Source organism: Pristiophorus japonicus, chromosome 11, assembly GCF_044704955.1.
Source record: "Pristiophorus japonicus isolate sPriJap1 chromosome 11, sPriJap1.hap1, whole genome shotgun sequence".
Taxonomy (NCBI): Eukaryota; Metazoa; Chordata; class Chondrichthyes; family Pristiophoridae; genus Pristiophorus; species Pristiophorus japonicus.
Genome location: NC_091987.1, coordinates 152,692,970 through 152,711,768, shown reverse-complemented (window position 1 = coordinate 152,711,768; position 18,799 = coordinate 152,692,970). Strand labels below are relative to the sequence as shown.

The 18,799-nt window shown below is 51.7% G+C and overlaps 1 protein-coding gene across 1 annotated transcript in view; it reads right to left on the bottom strand.

Annotated features, from left to right (window-relative positions):
- The window catches only part of LOC139275617 (MAP7 domain-containing protein 2-like), a 223,728-nt gene that overhangs the window by 168,113 nt on the left and 36,816 nt on the right, over positions 1-18,799 (bottom strand). Inside the window, exon 2 of the mRNA XM_070892789.1 lies at positions 3,511-3,585. Coding sequence (XP_070748890.1) covers positions 3,511-3,585 — 75 coding nt within the window. The remainder of the gene's footprint in view (positions 1-3,510; positions 3,586-18,799) is intronic.

Genomic DNA, 18,799 nt, shown 5'->3' with positions numbered 1-18,799 from the left:
TCGGTTTTGCACACCGTGGTCTTCCAGGACGACATCTTGGTCACAGGTCGGAACACAGTCGAGCATCTGCAGAACCTGGAGGAGGTTCTTAGTCGACTCAACCGTGTGGGGCTCAGGTTAAAATGCTCGAAGTGTGTTTTCCTGGTGCCTAAAATGGTGTTCCTGGGAAGGAGGATTGCGGCGGACGGCATCAGGCCCACCAACGCGAAGACGGAGTTAATCGAGAATGCACTGAGGCCACAGAACTTGACGGAGCTGCGGTTGTTTCTGGGACTCATGAACGACTTTGGTAACTTCTTACCAGGTTTCAGCATACTGTTAGAATCACTGCATGTCTTACTATGAAAAGGGGACGAATGGGTTTGGGGCAAAAGCCAAGAAAATGCCTTTGTAAAAGCGAGAAAATTGTTATGCTCAAACAAATTGCTTGTGTTGTATGATCCATGTAAGCGTTTGGTACTAGCATGTGATGCGTCGTCATATGGCGTCGGGTGTGTATTGCAACAAGCTAATGATTTCTGGAAACTGCAACCCGTTGCTTATGCATCCAGGAGTCTGTCTAAGGGTGAGAGAGCCTACAGCATGATTGAGAAAGAAGCGTCAGCGTTTGTCTATGGGGTAAAGAAAATGCATCAATACCTGTTTGGGCTAAGTTCGAATTGGAAACTGACCATAAGCCATTCCTATCCCTGTTCTCCGAGAGTAAAGGGATAAATACCAATGCATCGGCCCGCATCCAGAGATGGGTGCTCACATTGTCCGCATACAACTACGCCATCCGCCACAGGCCAGGCACAGAAAACTGCGCCGATGCTCTCAGTAGGCTGCCATTGCCCACCACGGGGGTGGAAATGCACAGCCCGCAGATCTAGCCATGGTTACGCAAGCATTTGAGAGTGAGCAATCACCCGTCACTGCCCGGCAGATCAAAACCTGGACAAACCAGGACCCTTTATTAACTCTTGTCAAAAGCTGTGAGCTTCACGGGAGCTGGTCCAGTGTCCCAGTAGAAATGCAGGAAGAGATAAAGCCGTTCCAGCGGCGCAAAGATGAAATGTCTATATAGGCAGACTGCTTTCTGTGGGGAGATCGAGTAATGGTTCCCAAAAAGGGCAGAGACACCTTCATCAATGACCTTCACAGTACCCACCCAGGCATCGTAATGATGAAAGCGATAGCCAGATCCCACATGTGGTGGCCCGGTATCGATGCGGACTTAGATCCTGCGTTCACAGATGTAATACATGCTCGCAGTTAAGCAGCGTACCCAGGGAGGCGCTGCTAAGTTTATGGTCTTGGCCCTCCAAACCGTGGTCTAGGGTACACGTCGACTATGCAGGCTCTTTCTTGGGAAAAATGTTCCAAGTGGTTGTAGACGCGTACTCCAAGCGGATTGAATGTGAAATAATGTCGGCTAGCACGTCCGCTGCCACTACTGAAAGCTTGCGGGCCATGTTTGCCACACACAGCCTACCCGATGTCCTGGTGAGCGACAACGGGCCATGTTTTACTAGTGCTGAGTTAAAAGAATTCATGACCAGTAATGGGATCAAACATGTCACATCTGCCCCGTTTAAACCAGTGTCCAATGGTCAGGCAGAGCGAGAGCAGTGCAAACCATCAAGCAAGGCTTGAAGAGGGTAACTGAAGCTCACTGCAGACTCACCTATCCCGAGTCCTGCTTACCTATCGCACGAGACCCCACTCACTCTCTGGGATCCCACCTGCTGAACTGCTCATGAAAAGAGCACTTAAGACAAGGCTCTCGTTAGTTCACCCTGATCTACATGAACAGGCAGAGAGCAGGCGGCTTCAACAAAGTGCATACCATGATAGCGCAAATGTGTCACGCGAGATTGAAATCAATGATCCTGTATTTGTATTAAATTATGGACAAGGTCCCAAGTGGCTTCCCGGCACTGTAGTGGCCAAAGAGGGGAGCAGGGTGCTTTGGGTCAAACTTTCAAATGGACTCATTCAACGGAAACACTTGGACCAAATCAAACTCAGATTCACAGACTATCCTGAGCACCCCACCTTTGACCCTACCTTTTTTGATCCCTCAACATACACACCAGTGGCAACCAGCACCACGGTTGACCACGAAGCAGAACCCATCATCCACAGCAGCCCTGCAGGGCCCAACACACCAGGCAGCCCAGCAAGGCCAGCTGCACAGCAGCCCAGCGAGGGCCCAACAAATGATTTAACAACACCAGCTTTCACACCGAGACGATCAACCAGGGCAAGAAGGTTGACTCACATTGTAAATAGTTACACAATTGACTTGCGGGGAGTGTTGTTATATATGTAAACTTGTATTTACTCTGTACAGCCACCAGAGGGCTCATCCCCTGGAGTCCCAAGGGATCCCATAATCCCTTGGGAGCACAGGTATTTAAGAAGGCTTCACAGGTTGGAAAGGCACTCTGGGGACCTGCAATAAAAGACTAAGGTCACTCTTTACTTTGAGCTCACAGTGTCTGACTCTTTCTCCATGCACAACACTCCCTATCTCTGTAACCTCCTCCAGCCCCTACACCCCTCCCTTTCTCTGTAAGCTCCTCCAGCCCCTACACCCCTCCCTTTCTCTGTAAGCTCCTCCAGCCCTACACCCCTCCCTATTTCTGTAACCACCTCCAGCCCTACACCCCTACCTCTGGAACCTCCTCCAGCCCCTACACTCTCCCTATCTCTGTAACACCCTCCAGCCCCTAAACCCCTCCCCCCCCATCTCTGTAACCTCCTCCAGCCCCTACACCCCTTCGAGATGTCTGCACTCCTCCAACTCTGGCCAGGATCCCAGGATGCCAGACACCCATTGCTGGCTCCCTCGCTGGGCTATGCTCCATGTGTGAACGAGATCGGGCATCCGACTGGGAGCCTCTTCCCCCAGCACCGACTGTCAGAGGGTTTGGTGCGTGCCCCCTCACCCCCCTGATGCCCCCTCGCCTACCCAGGTGCCCCCTTGCCCACCCAGGTGCCCCCTCACCCCCCTGTGCCCCCTCACCCCCCTGTGCCCCCTCACCTCCCGGTGCCCCCTCTTCCCCTGGCACAGCCTATCGGAGGGTTGGCTGAGTGCTGCCTCAGGATTTACCATCCAATTATTTTACGGTCAGCAAACAAGTGAGTAAAAATATTCCTGGTCTTGGGGAGGGTGGAGAACAGCTGGCAAACGTAAACTGTTTGCTATGCCCCCCACCCCGATAACAGCCCAATGACTGAGGGAGCTCTCGCAGGTGCTGAGTGCACCAAGAAAGGTCTGGACCATGAGCAGTGTTATATAAACGTCTCAATGGTTTTATCTCCATGGCACCAGGGAGACTCCATTGCACTTGGCCACAGGCTCTGGGCGCAGCTTTGGGCTGCGGAGCCATCAATGGCAAGTCGATGTACCTCTCATCCAGAGCCCTGTCTGTGTCTCTCACACAGCAGCTGTAAAACTCCCAGCCTCAGTTATAAACCTGGGATCTGCAGGTTAATACAGTCTGAGAACCACACGGAACTCACCCAGTGACCTCTCGCGCTCTTCTCTTCTTTCCTTGGCCAATCTTTGTCGGTCATCTGTCTTCGAAGACTGGATGTCTAAAAATACACAAAATTAACGACACTTTACAGAAAACCAGGCAGCCACAACCGTTACATTGAAGATGAGCCGTGCCTGTAGCAAAGACCGGACTGATGATAAGTGAACACACTCCCAAGACTGCTCATATCAGCAGAGTATGCTAGCACAGGCTTCATAACAATTTACAATCTTGAACAAAGAACATGCATTTATACCTTGCCTTTCACAACCTCGAGGGTGACACCCACTGAGCGAATGCTCAGAATGTAAAGGGATCCATTTGTTCCCATCAGATGTTACTGTTGAGGAAAGGGTTTTCCGCCAGCTGTCACTTCAGCCGTGGAATCTTTAACAGAGGAAGCCGAGACCAAAGTGCACTGCCATTGCTAGCAGAATGTGGCTTGATGTGGGAGGGGAGAAAGGACAAGAGAGAGGGAGGGAGGAAGGATGGAAGGAAGGAAGGATGGAAGGAAGGAAGGATGGAAGGAAGAAAGGGAGAAAGACTTGCATTTATATAGCGCATTTCACGACTACCAGACATGTCAAAGCTCTTTACAGCCAAGGAAGTACTTTTGGAGTGCAGTCACTGTTGTAATGTAGGAAACGCAGCAGCCAACTTGTGCACAGTCAGCTCCCACAAACAGCAATGTAATGATGAGCAGATAATCTGTTTTTGTTATGTTGATTGAGGGATAAATATTGGCCAGGACACCGGGGATAACTCTCCTACTCTTCTTCCAAATAGTGCCATGGGATCTTTTACATCCACCTGAGAGAGCAGGCGGGGCCTCGGTTTAACCTCATCCGAAAAATAGAAAAGCAGAGTATTTTTTAAATGGTGAGAGATTGGAAATTGTTGGTGTTCAGAGGGACCTGGGTGCTCTTGTACAGCAATCACTGAACGTTAACATGTAGGTACAGCAAGCAATTAAGAAAGCAAATGGTTTGTTGGCTTTATTACAAGAGGATTTGAGTATAAGAGTAAAGACGTCTTATTGCAATTATATCGGGCCCTGGTGAGACCACACCTGAGTATTGTGTACAGTTTTGGTCTTCCTACCAAAGGAAGGATATACTCACCATAGAGGGAGTGCAACGAAGGTTCACCAGATTCTTGGGATGGGGGGATTGTCCTATGAGGAGAGATTGAGTAGGTTAGGCCTATATTCTCCAGAGTTTAGAAGAATGAGAGGTGATCTCATTGAAACAGACAACATTCTTACAGGGCTTGACAGGGTAAATGCAGGGAGGATGTTTCCCCCGGGCTGGTGAGTCTAGAACCAGGGGTCACAGTCTCAGGATAAGGGGTCGGCCATTTAGGACTGAGATGAGGAGAAACTTCTTCACTCAGAGGGTGGTGAATCTTTGGAATTCTCTACCCCAGAGGGCAGTGAAGGCTCAGTCTTTGAGTATATTCAAGAAGGGGGGGGAGGGGGGGAGAGTAAATTAGGTGTTAATGGCCTCAGTGGGGCACTGCAGGGGCGCTAACATCAAAGCACTTCCGAATTTCAGGTGACTTGTATTCAGCAATCATCCTTCAATCCTTCACATGGGCTGATTCCAGCTCTTAAAGGGGAGGTTATATCAAGCTGCAGCTGCTCATGTTCAGCAGTGTGGCATTTGAAGAAGAGCTGAGAGCAAGTGGAAGAACTTTTTGGTATGGCTGCTGCAAATCGAGCTTGTCGTAGCATTGGAGCCATCGATGGGGGCAGTGGAACAAAGGAGGGAAGTACTGTACCCAGCAACTGGAAGGAGGCCATTGCCCCAGGTCTTCAGATCCATGTGAAGGGAAGTGGCCCAGGAGGTGTTGGCCAGCACTGTAGGGTCAACGAACCCTCACACAGTGCCAGAAGAGATTCAATGACCTCAGTCGGAAGGTGAAGCTGAGAACATATTTCCACACTGACCTCTGAACCTCTGTCTGTGCGCACTGTGCAAACTATCACTCCCCCATCACTCACCCACCAAACATGTGCAGCTACTCAAATTCACACCCTCATCTCATGCCTTGCCTACATTCACTGTTATTCAAACACGGCAGGCATATCTCCCAGACACGTAGCTGGACTCTTACTCACACAAATTCTTTGCAAGCCAAGATGGCACATAACGGAGGGAGCAACAGAGGACAGCGGGGGTGAACCTCAGCTGCAGGAGCTGTCTAACCTGGAGGAGCGAATGCTGTGGCTCATTGGGCAGCAGCAAACTATCACTCCCCACCCCAAACACCCGCCCCCTCGCCCTCCCCCCGAACACCTGCCCCCTCCCCCTTCCCCCAAACACACGCACCCTCCTCCCCCGAACACCTGCCCCCTCGCCCTCCCCCGAAACACCCGCCCCCTCCTCCTCCCCCGAACACCCGCCCCTCCCCCTCCCCCCAAACACACGCCCCCTCCTCCTCCCCCCGAACAGCCGCCCCCTCCCCCTCCCCCAAAACACACGCCTCCTCCTTCTCCCCCGAACACCCGCCCCTCCCCCAAACACCCGCCCCCTCCCCCTCCCCCCAAACACACGCCCCCTCCTCCTCCCCCCGAACAGCCGCCCCCTCCCCCTCCCCCAAAACACACGCCTCCTCCTTCTCCCCCAAACACCCGCCCCCTCCTCCTCCCCCAAACACACGCCCCCTCCTCCTCCCCCGAATACCCTCCTCCTCCCCCGAACACCCGCCCCCTCGCCCTCCCCCCAAACACACGCACACTCCCCCTCCCCCCAAACACCCGCCCCCTCCTCCTCCCCTCGAACACCCGCCCCCTCCTCCTCCCCCGAACACCCGCCCCTCCCCCTTCCCCCAAACACACGCACCCTCCTCCCCCGAACACCTGCCCCCTCGCCCTCCCCCGAAACACCCACCCCCTCCTCCTCCCCCGAACACCGGCCCTCCCCCTCCCCCCAAACACACGCCCCCTCCTCCTCCCCCCAAACAGCCGCCCCCACCCCCTCCCCCCAAACACACGCCCCCTCCTCCCCCCCGAACAGCCGCCCCCTCCCCCTCCCCCCAAACACCCGCCCCCTCCTTCTCCCCCGAACACCCGCCCCCTCCTCCTCCCCCAAACACCCGCCCCCTCCTCCTCCCCCAAACACCCGCCCCTCGCCCTCCCCCCAAACACACGCACCCTCCCCCTCCCCCCAAACACCCGCCCCTTCCTCCTCCCCTCGAACACCCGCCCCTCTCCCTCCCCCAAACACCCGCCCCCTCCCCCTCCCCCAAACACCCGCGCCCATCCTCCTCCCGAAAACCCGCCCCCCTCCCCCTACCCCCGAACACCCGTCCCCTCCCCCTCCCCCCGAACACCCGCCTCCTCCTCCCGAACACCCGCCCCCTCCTCCTCCCCCCGAACACACGCCTCATCCCCCCGAACACCCGCCCCCTCCCCCTCCCCCAAACACCCGCCCCCCTCCTCATCCCCCCAAACACCCGCCCCCTCCTCCTCCCCCCGAACACCCCCTCCTCCCCTCGAACACCCGCCCCCTCCTCCTCCCCCCGAACACCCGCCTCCTCCTCCCGAACACCTGCTCCCTCCTCCTCCCCCCAAACACCCGCCTCCTCCTCCCGAACACCCTCCCCCTCCTCCTCCCCCGAACACCCGCCTCCTCCCTCCGAACACCCGCCCCCCTCCCCCTCCCCCCGAACACCCGTCCCCTCCCCCTCCCCCAAACACCCGCCCGCTCCTTCCCCCGAACTCCCTCCCCCTCCCCACGAACACCCGCCACCTCCCCCTCCCCCAAACACATGCTCCCTCCTCCTCCCCCCGAACACCCGCCCCCTCCCCCTCCCCCTCCCCCCGAACACATGCCCCCTCCTTCTCCCCCGAACACCCGCCCCCTCCTCCTCCCCCGAACACCCTCCTCCTCCCCCCAAACACCCGCCCCCTCCTCCTCCCCCGAACACCCTCCTCCTCCCCCCAAACCCCCGCCCCCTCCTCCTCCCCCCGAACACCTGTCCCCTCCCCCTCCCCCCAAACACCCGCCCGCTCCTCCCCCCGAACTCCCTCCCCCTCCCCACGAACACCCGCCACCTCCCCCTCCCCCAAACACATGCCCCCTCCTCCTCCCCCCGCCCCTCCCCCTCCCCTCCCCCCGAACACATGCCCCCTCCTTCTCCCCCGAACACCCGCCCCCTCCTCCTCCCCCGAACACCCTCCTCCTCCCCCCAAACACCCGCCCCCTCCTCCTCCCCCGAACACCCTCCTCCTCCCCCCAAACCCCCGCCCCCTCCTCCTCCCCCCGAACACCCGCCCCCTCCCCCTCCCCCCGAACACCCGCCCCTCCCCCTCCCCCCGAACACAAACTGTGTCAGCTCCTTAACTGGGAAACAGCATTAGTAATAATTAAGGCAAACCTATAATTCACAGCTAGTTATCCTGATTAAAACTAAAGTGGAATTATATAGCTCCCTCATAATAGTTGTTAAAGGTGCACGATCTCAATCCTTTATCGTCGCTGGGACACAATCCTGGAACTCCCTCCCTAACAGCACTGTGGGAGTACCTTCACCACACGGACTGCAGCAGTTCAAGAAGGCGGCTCACCACCACCTTCTCAAGGGGCAATTAGGGATGGGCAATAAATGCCGGCCTTGCCAACGAGGTCCACATCCCAGGTATGAATATATTAAAAAACTATATAATACAAGAAAACATCACCAAATATACACACCCGATTATATAAAGCATGTCGAATGGCATGCTTTGGGCATGATGTCAGTGCACCCACAGATAGCTGTTTACTCTTCACAACAACATTGGTTGGTTAAACACCCCTCTAATAGATGCACTGATCCGATCGTCAGAATCCCTGCGATACTGCAGCTGGCATTCAAAAGGCAAATCAGATGGGTCACACCTGACCTATGACTTAATGTCGCTCAGCAATTTTTCAAACTCATGACGACAGATTGAGAAGTTTTTCCGCGCAGCAACCATTGTTCAGGCACTAACTGGCCGCCTCAGTCTCCAACATGGTGGGCAGGAAGCACGCGTCATTCCCCGCCGCAAGTACAACACAAAAACATCGGTCACAACTGGCCACACGGGAAACAAGCCCTGGACCTGTTGTAGGCCCTCCATCTCCCCTCCCCTCCCTCCCGCACTCTCCCAGTCTCCCACTCCCCCTCTCTCCCACTCCCCCTCCCAGTCCCCACCTCTGCCACTCCCCCCTCCACCACTCCCCCGTCCTCCTCCCACTCCCCACTCCCCTCTCCCAATCCCACCTCCCCCCTCTCCCACTCCCCCCTCTCCCAGTCCCCCCTCTCCCAGTCCCCACTCCCCCCTCGCCCAGTCCCCACTCCCCTACTCCCCCCTCTCCCAGTCCCCACTCCCCCCTCTCCCAGTCCCCACTCCCCCACTCCCCCCTTTCCCAGTCCCCACTCCCACACTCCCCCCTCTCCCAGTCCCCACTCCCCCCTCTCCCAGTCCCCACTTCCCACTCTCCTACTTCCCCCTTCCCCACTCCCCCCTCCCCCAGTCCTCCCTCTCCCAGTCCCCACTCCCGCACTCCCCCCTCTCCCAGTCCCCACTCCCCCCTCTCCCAGTCCCCAATCCCCCTCTCCCAGTTCCCACTCCCCCACTCCCCCCTTTCCCAGTCCCCACTCCCCCACTCCCCCAGTCCTCACTCCCCCACTCCCTCCTCTCCCAGTCCCCACTCCCCCCTCTCCCAGTACCCACTCCCCCGTCCCCCACTCCCCCAGTCCTTCCTCTCCCAGTCCCCACTCCCCCCTCCCCTCTCCCCACTCCCCCACACCCCCTCTTCCAGTCCCTCCTCCCCCACTCCCCCAGTCCCTCCTCTCCCACTCCCCCTCTCCCCTCTCTCACTCCTCCTCTTCCATTTCCCCCTCTCCCACACTCTGCACACCCTCCTCTCCCCCTCCCCATCTCCACTCCTTCCCCCTGCCATTCCCCCCCACTCCGCACACCCCCTCTTCTACTCCTCTCCCCCTCCCACTCTCCCACTCCTCCCATTTCCCCAGTCCCCCCTCCCCCAGTCCCCCCGCTCCACTCCCCACTCTCCCCCTCTCCCATTCCCCAATTCCCATCTCTCCCAGTCTTCCTCTCCCCTTACCTAGTCCCCTGTTGTAGGCATTAGGCACCTGCTGAATATATCAAAACACTAGGCATTCGGCACCTGCTGAATATATTGAAACTCATATAAGTTTAAAGTGGCCACATATAAAATGGCTGCCCAAGCATGATGGGAACTCAGTTAGTCAAGTAATGAACTGGGGCTGACCGAGCAATGACCGAGCAATGACCTAGTGAGGCCCACTACCAGGAATGCCTTGGATACAAGATAATTATAACGAACCATTATAGTACACTGGTATAATCAGTGACTTCACACAGCCGAGCCCCGAGGAACAGAGATAAGGGGGGAACCTGCCTCACATAACAAGGTCATTAATCAGCCCGAGCTGACAAAAACCGAACATACAGCCCCTGAGGTATCAGGAGAATTCTATTGGGTTAAAGAAACCTATATGTAATCTATAATCGGTATGATTGGATTGTGTCCAGCCGAAGTGGGCTGAGTAACTGTAAAGAACTATTGTAAAACATATAAATATCGATGAGTTTCTTTGTTCGTCGGAGAGAAGTGCCTGGATCCAGTCCTGAGGCTTCCTCCCCGCTAGCAAAAATAAAGGCCATATTGGCGTTGGAACCGACTCTGAGTGTTGAGTGATTCTTCTGAGAAAACATTCACGCTAACAGTGGCGTCACGAACAGGATTTCGGGGTCGCTGATGCTCTTGGAGAAACCGGGTAAGTATACCTTAAACAAAATTTTATAACGGGTGCGGAAGGTGGATGCTGGTTGATCGACACGAGGAGACGGTCCAATATCTCAAACACCTAGCCTGAGACTGAATTAAGAGGACTTTAGTCCCACGTGACGGCCAGGAACTAAGTAGGTGCCGGGAACACACTTGGACCGTGGGATCGTGATACCGAAAGACATCTTCCGGACCCAGTAGTGTGATTTGAAATATACCCCGGGGTAGAACCAAGCGGTGTACAGCGGCTGACGGAATCCAAACCTGTGAACAGGGTCGGACCAACGGGCAGAGAGGTGGTAGGTAGTCGTTAAGGATACGTAGAGCACTGCGGGAATTGCTTTAACGCGTTTTAAGAATTGTATAAGTTTGTGTAACAGCAGAACTTGTGACCTGACAGTAGCCAGGAGACGGTCTACTACAAGTTACGCTAGGTAGAAAGCGGACCTCTGAGAGTAGATTCCTAACGGTTCTAGTCCTACCCAGGAATGGCCACGAAAGCAAGTAACCTCGAGTGGGGACCAGAAGGGTCCCTTACCCGCCACCTGGCTGAAAAACAAAAGAAACTAATCGAGAAGATGATTAGAGCAGGGTGGAATCCTCAGGACCTGCCAGCAAATCAAAGCGAATGATGGGAGAAGGAAAAGAAAGACAAAGAGGAAAAGGCAGTAATTTTGATACTGCGAGCCCACGTAAAACTAACAGAGGAAGTAAATCAATATGTAAGAAATAAAAAAAAAACCTGATAGTGATTATCTTAAGTGAAGTATGGATCCAAGAATAGAGCCGGCCAAAAAAAAAATTAATAAGCTTTGTTGAATGAAGAGAGACTTTTGTGAATGTCTGTCGTTGAGAGTCCTTGTGTGATTTTTTGACTGCGGAATGAATTTTTTAATGTTTTCATGTTTCCGAAAGTCTGGTTGGTAGAGGAATGCAACTGTCTGTTTATTTTAGCTCCACCCACTTTTCCAAACAGAGTGAAAGTTTTTTTTAACCCTTTGTAGTGTTGTCCTGTATGTGGGAAGTTTTAAGACATTTTAAGTTAGAAACGCAGGTGTGGGTTTATTCGGATGATAAGTTACGGAGCTAGGAAATGTACAAAGGATCGGTTTGTTGAGCAAAAGATAAAAATACATGGTCCCGGTGGTTAAAAAAAAAGAATTTATTTGACACGCTCGCTCACTTGTCGAAAACATGCAATGATTGATTACATTGGGTTGAAAGACATAAATTTAGTCTCGGAATGAGATAAAGAATGCCTTTAAAAAAAAAAGCTTCTAGCTCAAAAAAAAAAGTTTTAAATAAAGACTGAAATTATAAAGTTTGAATTGGGATTTTGAGATATTCAGAGAAGGCACAGCAAAATACTGAGGTGGATTCAAAAAAAAATTATTAAATTAAATCTGATCTCTTAAAGAAAAAAGGAGATATAAAACTAAAAGGTTTGGAAACAATCTAGAAATACCTTCAGGGATCAGGTCAAGCTCCTGGGCGAGTGGCGAGCTATCTGCGAAGGTGTAAAAGGGACTTTTGAAAAATGTTAAAAACAGCAAGCTTTAGCAGTTTAGAAGAGACATTTTAACGACTTTGAAACTGGATCATTTTGAGATAACGAAAAGCAGCCCTCAAAGCCTAATTGCTGGACTCCATTCTAGTTATGGAGACAAAAAAAAGATAAAGACGCCACTTTGAAAGTAAACAAATGATTTTAAATTAACAAATTTATGGAGTCACGAGCCCTCTGTGTAAAATACAAAACCTAATTTGAAGAAAGGAGATCTGAAAAAAAAAGATGAAATGTACTGAAAAAAAAGTGTTTGTGATGGAAAAAGACATAACTTACTAAATACTAGTTGATGTTTGCTGTGAAAAAGATATTGGTTTAATTAGGAAAAGGAAAAAAAAATTGGAAGAGGTAAAAGACACTCTACAGTGATAATGATTTTAAATTACGAGAAAATTTCACTGCAGTTTGAAAAGACTTCCGAAATGGACGTTGTTTATCAAGAAAAGTCCCGAACAGTCTAAACAAGCAGGAAGGTTTTGAAGATAACGAGGAGAAAAGATCGAAGCTATGCGAACTCAGCACAGAAAGAAAAAACTGGGAATGAGAGAATCTTACTGAATTTTTAAATTCTTATAGAAAATGGAACTGGCACGGATGTTTAGATTTTGTGCTGAAAGAGAAATGAAACACAAGATTTGCCCAGTGAACGGGACCGTAAAAAAAACCGAAATGTTGGAATGTATGAAAATAACAAGAAGAAAAGATCTAAGGCTATGCTAACTCGGCACAAAAAGAAAAAATGGAACTGGCACAGAAGTTTAGATTTTGTGCTGAGAGAGAAATTAAAAAAAAATTGAATTTCAGTAAACAAGATAGCTATTAAAAATGTGTGGTCTCGTTTTAAATCAACTTAAAAAAAACAATTCTTTGGCAAGTACTTGAATTAGAAGTTAAGAAAAAATTGGAGTTCAATCTAAAATGCTGTCTTTCCCGATGAGAAGATTTTTATTATGACCACTTTACTAATGATTTATGCTGTTTTAACAGATTCCTAATTTCTCAGCAAGTTTTGAAGGCACAAAGACTTAAAAAAAAAAGAATTTTTCGGATGATTACGTGAAGTCACGTAATGACATCAGGCTTTCTTACAAACCTGTAAAGGAGATAACCCTTTCCATTGACAGCTGTTTTATACTGGACATTATTAATTTGGATTTCTTAATAAAATAAAGACTCACCTGACAGACAGAGGAAATGGTGGGATATTCAGAATAAAAATAAAACGGAACTAGCTGGTCAAGAGTTAAAAGCTAAGATAAACAGGCTGGAAGAGATGTTTTAAAAAACGGGACTAGACGGATAGTGCAGTGCGCAGCCATAGCACCATCACCTATGGCAATAGAGCCAATGTACCCCACGGTGGGTAGGTGTAGTCCACAAACCCAACCTAATGGTAAAGCAGACAGCGATGTTTGGAGGAATAATGGTGGCATTGGTGTTGATTGGAATTTGGATAATATTTAGATGGGTCATCATGCAGGCTCGAGCACAGCAGACTCAAACGCAAAACCGACGGCAGCCCAGACAGGGACATGAAATGATAGAGATGGTATGACTATAAAGAATATGGTTAACCTAATCCTTACCTCCGATTCCACAGAGTGACAGCGACACAAGTAGACCAGAACCCAACACCTGGTGACGACCAGGCTATCTGTTTAAAATTTTCAGATAAAACACTCACCAAGATGGGACCGCAGTGGTGACTTCGACTCTGGGGACTCATGATACTGGGAACCTCAACACCCACGCAAACACTGGATGATACCAACGGATTGCAGCGCACTCAGGAAATAAACAACTACATGAACTATGGAGTCTTGTTTAATTTAACGGATGGAATGTGCATCCCAGCAGCCAAGGACTGGAGCAAGGCCAGGACTTATTTTAATGCACGGTAACAATTGAATCCTAATGAGAACCGGGTATGTGTACAGTGCTCCACGGGTATAAGGAGCAGCTGCATTAAACGGAGGGATGTCAAAGGGCCCGATGAATGTACTTTCGGCATAATTTGCGCGCCTCCGGGACAGTCCCAGCAATCAGCCATCTGCAAAAGGGGAGTGGGGCTGTGTGGGTACTACGAGGAGATGGGGGCGGCTGCAATATCATTGTATGTTTGCTTCTCACCCCCTCCGACACCGCGCCCCACAAGAACCACTACATTGCCCGAGGAACTGCCTTGTCCCAAAACTACTAAGGGACCAGAAAATGGGATTGTAATGTACAACGAAGGGGAATTATTGTATGATAATGTTAAACATGAAATTGTGCCTGCTCTGATCAATATTTCAGGCATCCAGATGCCAGAATACTGTACAGAACAGTCAAGGAAAATGTACAATGTATTAAGTAGAGTTGTAATGCAGCAGGCTGCCGATGCAATGGGTGCCAGTAGATTCCGAGGACAGGGGTCAGCCCCCAGGATAAAGAGGGGAATAGTTAATGATGTTGCTACCGGCTTCAATACAGGGACCTCCGTAGTAAACTCGATAGACATACAAGGGTTAAACGAGAGGGGTGATGAAGGGGTTATTAGAAAGGGTGGAGCAAAACCAGGAAGACCAAGCCAACCTAGGAAAGGAGGGTGCCGAAATCCAGTTGGATGGCATCTCAGTCCTGGAAGCTCACGCCAAAACCATCAATCACCTTATTGATAGAGAAAAAGAAGATACAGGAAAGCAAAGACAGGGGCAACTCTGTCACGCTTATGGTCTGTGGATGGTGGGACAGATCCGCCACAATCTCGACCAGATCCAATGCGGGGAGGTACCCGATTGGATAGACAGTTCACATTTAGCTCAGTTGGCTAACCAGAGGGGGACACTGGATAATTGTACTCTGAAGGGACTGACCCGAGTACACCCATCAATTCCAGATTGCCAGATGGGTAGGAATACTGGGATAGGGATAGTCCTGATGATCCCTATAGCCACGCCGGACTCAGGGCCGTTCCCCCTATACCAACTAGAGAATATCGGAGTAATACGGGAAAATGTCTCCATACATTACTATCTGACCACCACCTCTGCCATTGGTCGAAACAACATACTTACCGGAATTTCCCTAACAGAATGCAAGCAAAGGGGGGAGATCACAGTATGTCCTCACCCGGTGGGCCGAGGTGAGCTAGACGAGTGCGGGTTTAACCGAACCGACGGGTGTGTCCTAGAAATAGTGCCCGCACACATGCACTTCGCGAGGGCAGGCTACGGAGGGAAGGGAAGATACTGCGTCTCTACTACCGAGCGTTCATACCAGTATAATGACCTGCAGTGCCCGATACCGCAGCTGAACTTTTGCTTTGCGCCGCTACGACCTGTCGCGATCGGGCAAGCGCATATCACCCAGGTTAGGCGCCGGAAGCCCAAGTTATTGATGTAACCGATCAGCTCCACGATCATTTGCAGGATTATGGCGAGCCAGATCAGGTCCCTATCCCACATCTAACCGAAGTATTACGAGAATTGAGGCTCAGGGTGGGTCAATCCGGAAAGCTCTACCACCAACTGCAAACTAAAATCAAAGTACTGGAAGAAGATATCGATGAAGACTTACAAAGTCAGAGTTGGTGGAGAAAGGTCTGGGACTGGGGAATAAATGTGAACATCCATCCTTGGATTCGAATAATTTCACACATACTGATCGGGATACAATTGATCTTAGCAATAACATGGGGCATAATGGCCTGCCAGGCATGCAGGCACCACGCACAACGAAGAGGGACCCATGCCCGCTTCCCAAATACTAAACAAGCCTGTCTAATAGAGGGGCAGGAGGATTTGGCCTTTGTCAATTTGATTTAAGCAACCGGGACTCCTGAAACCGCGTGACTGGCCAGCACGTTGAGGCAGGGAGTACCGGGCCGTGCAAAAAATCTAATAAAAGTAGGGCGGTCGGTTAAAGGGGGACTAGGACTAGTCCCTTTACCGAAAGGAGGGAATTGTTGTAGGCATTAGGCACCTGCTGAATATATCAAAACACTAGGCATTAGGCACCTGCTGAATATATCTAAACTCATATAAGTTTAAAGTGGCCACATATAAAATGGCTGCCCAAGCATGATGGGTACTCAGTTAGTCAAGTAATGAACTGGGGCTGACCGAGCAATGACCGAGCAATGACCCTGTGAGGCCCACTACCAGGAATGCTTTGGATACAAGATAATTATAACGAACCATTATAGTACACTGGTATAATCAGTGACTTCACACAGCCGAGCCCCGAGGAACAGAGATAAGGGGGGAACCTGCCTCACATAACAAGGTCATTAATCAGCCCGAGCTGACAAAAAACGAACATACAGCCCCTGAGGTATCAGGAGAATTCTATTGGGTTAAAGAAGCCTATATGTAATCTATAATCGGTATGATTGGATTGTGTCCAGCCGAAGTGGGCTGAGTAACTGTAAAGAACTATTGTAAAACATATAAATATCGATGAGTTTCTTTGTTCGTCGGAGAGAAGTGCCTGGATCCAGTCCTGAGGCTTCCTCTCTGCTAGCGAAAATAAAGGCCGCATTGGCGTTGGAACCGATTCTGAGTGTTGCGTGATTCTTTCGAGAAAACATTCACGCTAACATCCTCCCTCCCCCAGTCCCCCCTCTCCCCTCCCTCAATCCCCACTCCCCCTCTCCCGATCCCCATTCCCCACTCTCCCCAACTCCCGGTCCCCCCTACCCCAGTCTCCACTCCCCAGTCTCAACTCCCCAGTCCCCACTCCCCAGTCCCCTCTCTCACAGTCTCCACTCCCCAGTCCCCTCTCTCCCAGTCTCCACTTCCCGCTCCCCTCTCTCCCAGTCACTGAATATATTTAAGAAGGAGATAGGTAGATTTCTAGACACAAAAGGCATCAAGGGGTATGAGGAGAAAGCGGGAGTATGATGCTGAGGTAGAGGATCAGCCATGATCATATTGAATGGCAGTGCAGGCTCGAAGGGCCGAATGGCCTACTACTGCTCCTATTTTCTATGTTTCTTTGAGCCAGGCACAGTGAGCGTGACTGTACACAGGGGATTGTGTCGGTGACTCTACTATCGGTGAAATTATGGGTATGAGTGAGGTTATGTTTCAAGAGCATTGTGGCATCAGGATTAGGTCGGTCACACTTTAAACTCCGCAGACTCAAACTGTTTCACCACGGTGAGGTTCCATCTCACTGATGTGACGGTATATTCGAAACATCCCCACACCCACCTCTTCAAACCCAAACTTCCCACAAGGAGCCCAGGAACAATAAACTCCAGGACACCAATTACAAAGCAGTACTCTCACTGGGGGAGCACATGACATTAACCTATGGTGTGGGGCTGGAGTCACGTGTGGCCCAGACCAGGGAGGGGATGGGAGGTTACCGGCCCCGCACGACATCAGTGACCTAGTTGGGTTTTACAACAATCTGGCAGCTTCATGGTCACTTTCAAAGAAAACTGAATTCAAATTCTTAAATTGAGGTGTATAAAATTAGGGCCAGGCTTATTAGTGCTGCAAAAATAGCCAACGCACTCCACCCTTTCTGTCTGATTGGTCCCCTTGGAGGATTGGTCCCCCCCTCTCTCCCAGTGCCCCCAACGCCCCCCCCTGACTCCCCCTCTCTCCCAGTACCCCCCTCTCTCCCCCTCCCCCTCTCTCTCCCATTCCCCCTCTCTCCCCCTCCCTCTCTCTCTCCCATTCCCCCTGTCTCTCCCCCAACTCCCCCCTTTCTCTCTCCCACTTCCTCTCTCTCTCCCAGTCCCCCCTCTCTCCCAGATCCCACTCTCACTCCCCTCCCCCCTCTCTCTCTCCCAGACCCCTCTCTGTCTCCCACTCCTCCCTCTCTCTCTCCCCCACTCCCCCTCTCTCACAGTCCCCCCATCTCTCTGTCCCCCCCTCTCTCCTAGTCCCCCCCCCCCCCGCTCTCCCAGTCCCCCGGATCTCTCCCAGTATCCCCCTATTCTCTCCCACTCCCACCTCTCCCTCCCACTTCCCTCCTCTCTCCACTCCCCCCACCTCTCTCCCAATTCCCCCCTCTCTCCCACTCCCCCCTTCCCAGTTCCCTGCTCACTCCCAGACCCTCTCTCTCTCCCACACCACCCCTCTCTCTCTCCCCCACACCCCCCCTCTTTCCCAGTCCTCCCCCCTCTCTCGCAGTCCCCCCCTCTCTCCCACTCCCCCTCTCTCTCCCACTATCCCCCCTCTCTCCCAGTCCCTCCCTCTCTCCCCCTCCCCCTCTCTCTCCCACTACCCCCCTCTCTCCCAGTCTCCAGCTCTCTCCCAGACCCCTCCCTCTCTCCCAGTCCCCCCCTGTCTCTCTCCCAAACCCCTCTCTCTCTCCCAGTCCACCCCCTCTCTCCCATTCTACCCCTTTCTCCCACTCCCCCCTTTCCATTCTCCCCCTCTCACAGTCCCCCTCCCTAGAATAGAATGAACAAGTATTTGGTGAAGTTGCGGCTATAAAGAGGGTGAAGGAAAGATAATGTCAGCCACCCTCGCCCCTGTAATGGGCCGCCCCTTTGATGTAAGGGATTTTCTTTGATATAGCCAACACAGCAAAGCACGATGACTATTAATTAACTTCAATAATTCAGAGCGTCTCCATTTGCAGCCATTAAGGATTCATTAAGTAGTGATTCACCAAGCACAGTGTTAGTGATCGAGAATAAGGAATCGTCTATAAACAAGAAGTGAGCCAGACACAGCGAGCCATTAGACAGGGGATTGTGTCGGTGACTCTACTGTCGGTGAAATGATGGGTATGAGTGAGGTTATGTTTCAAGAGCATTGCGGCATCAGGATGAGGTCGGTCACACTTTAAACTCCCAGACTCAGAGTGTTCCAGCACGGTGAGGTTCCATCTCACTGATGTGACGGTATATTCGAAACACCCCCACACCCCCCCTCTTCAAACCCAAACTTCCCACA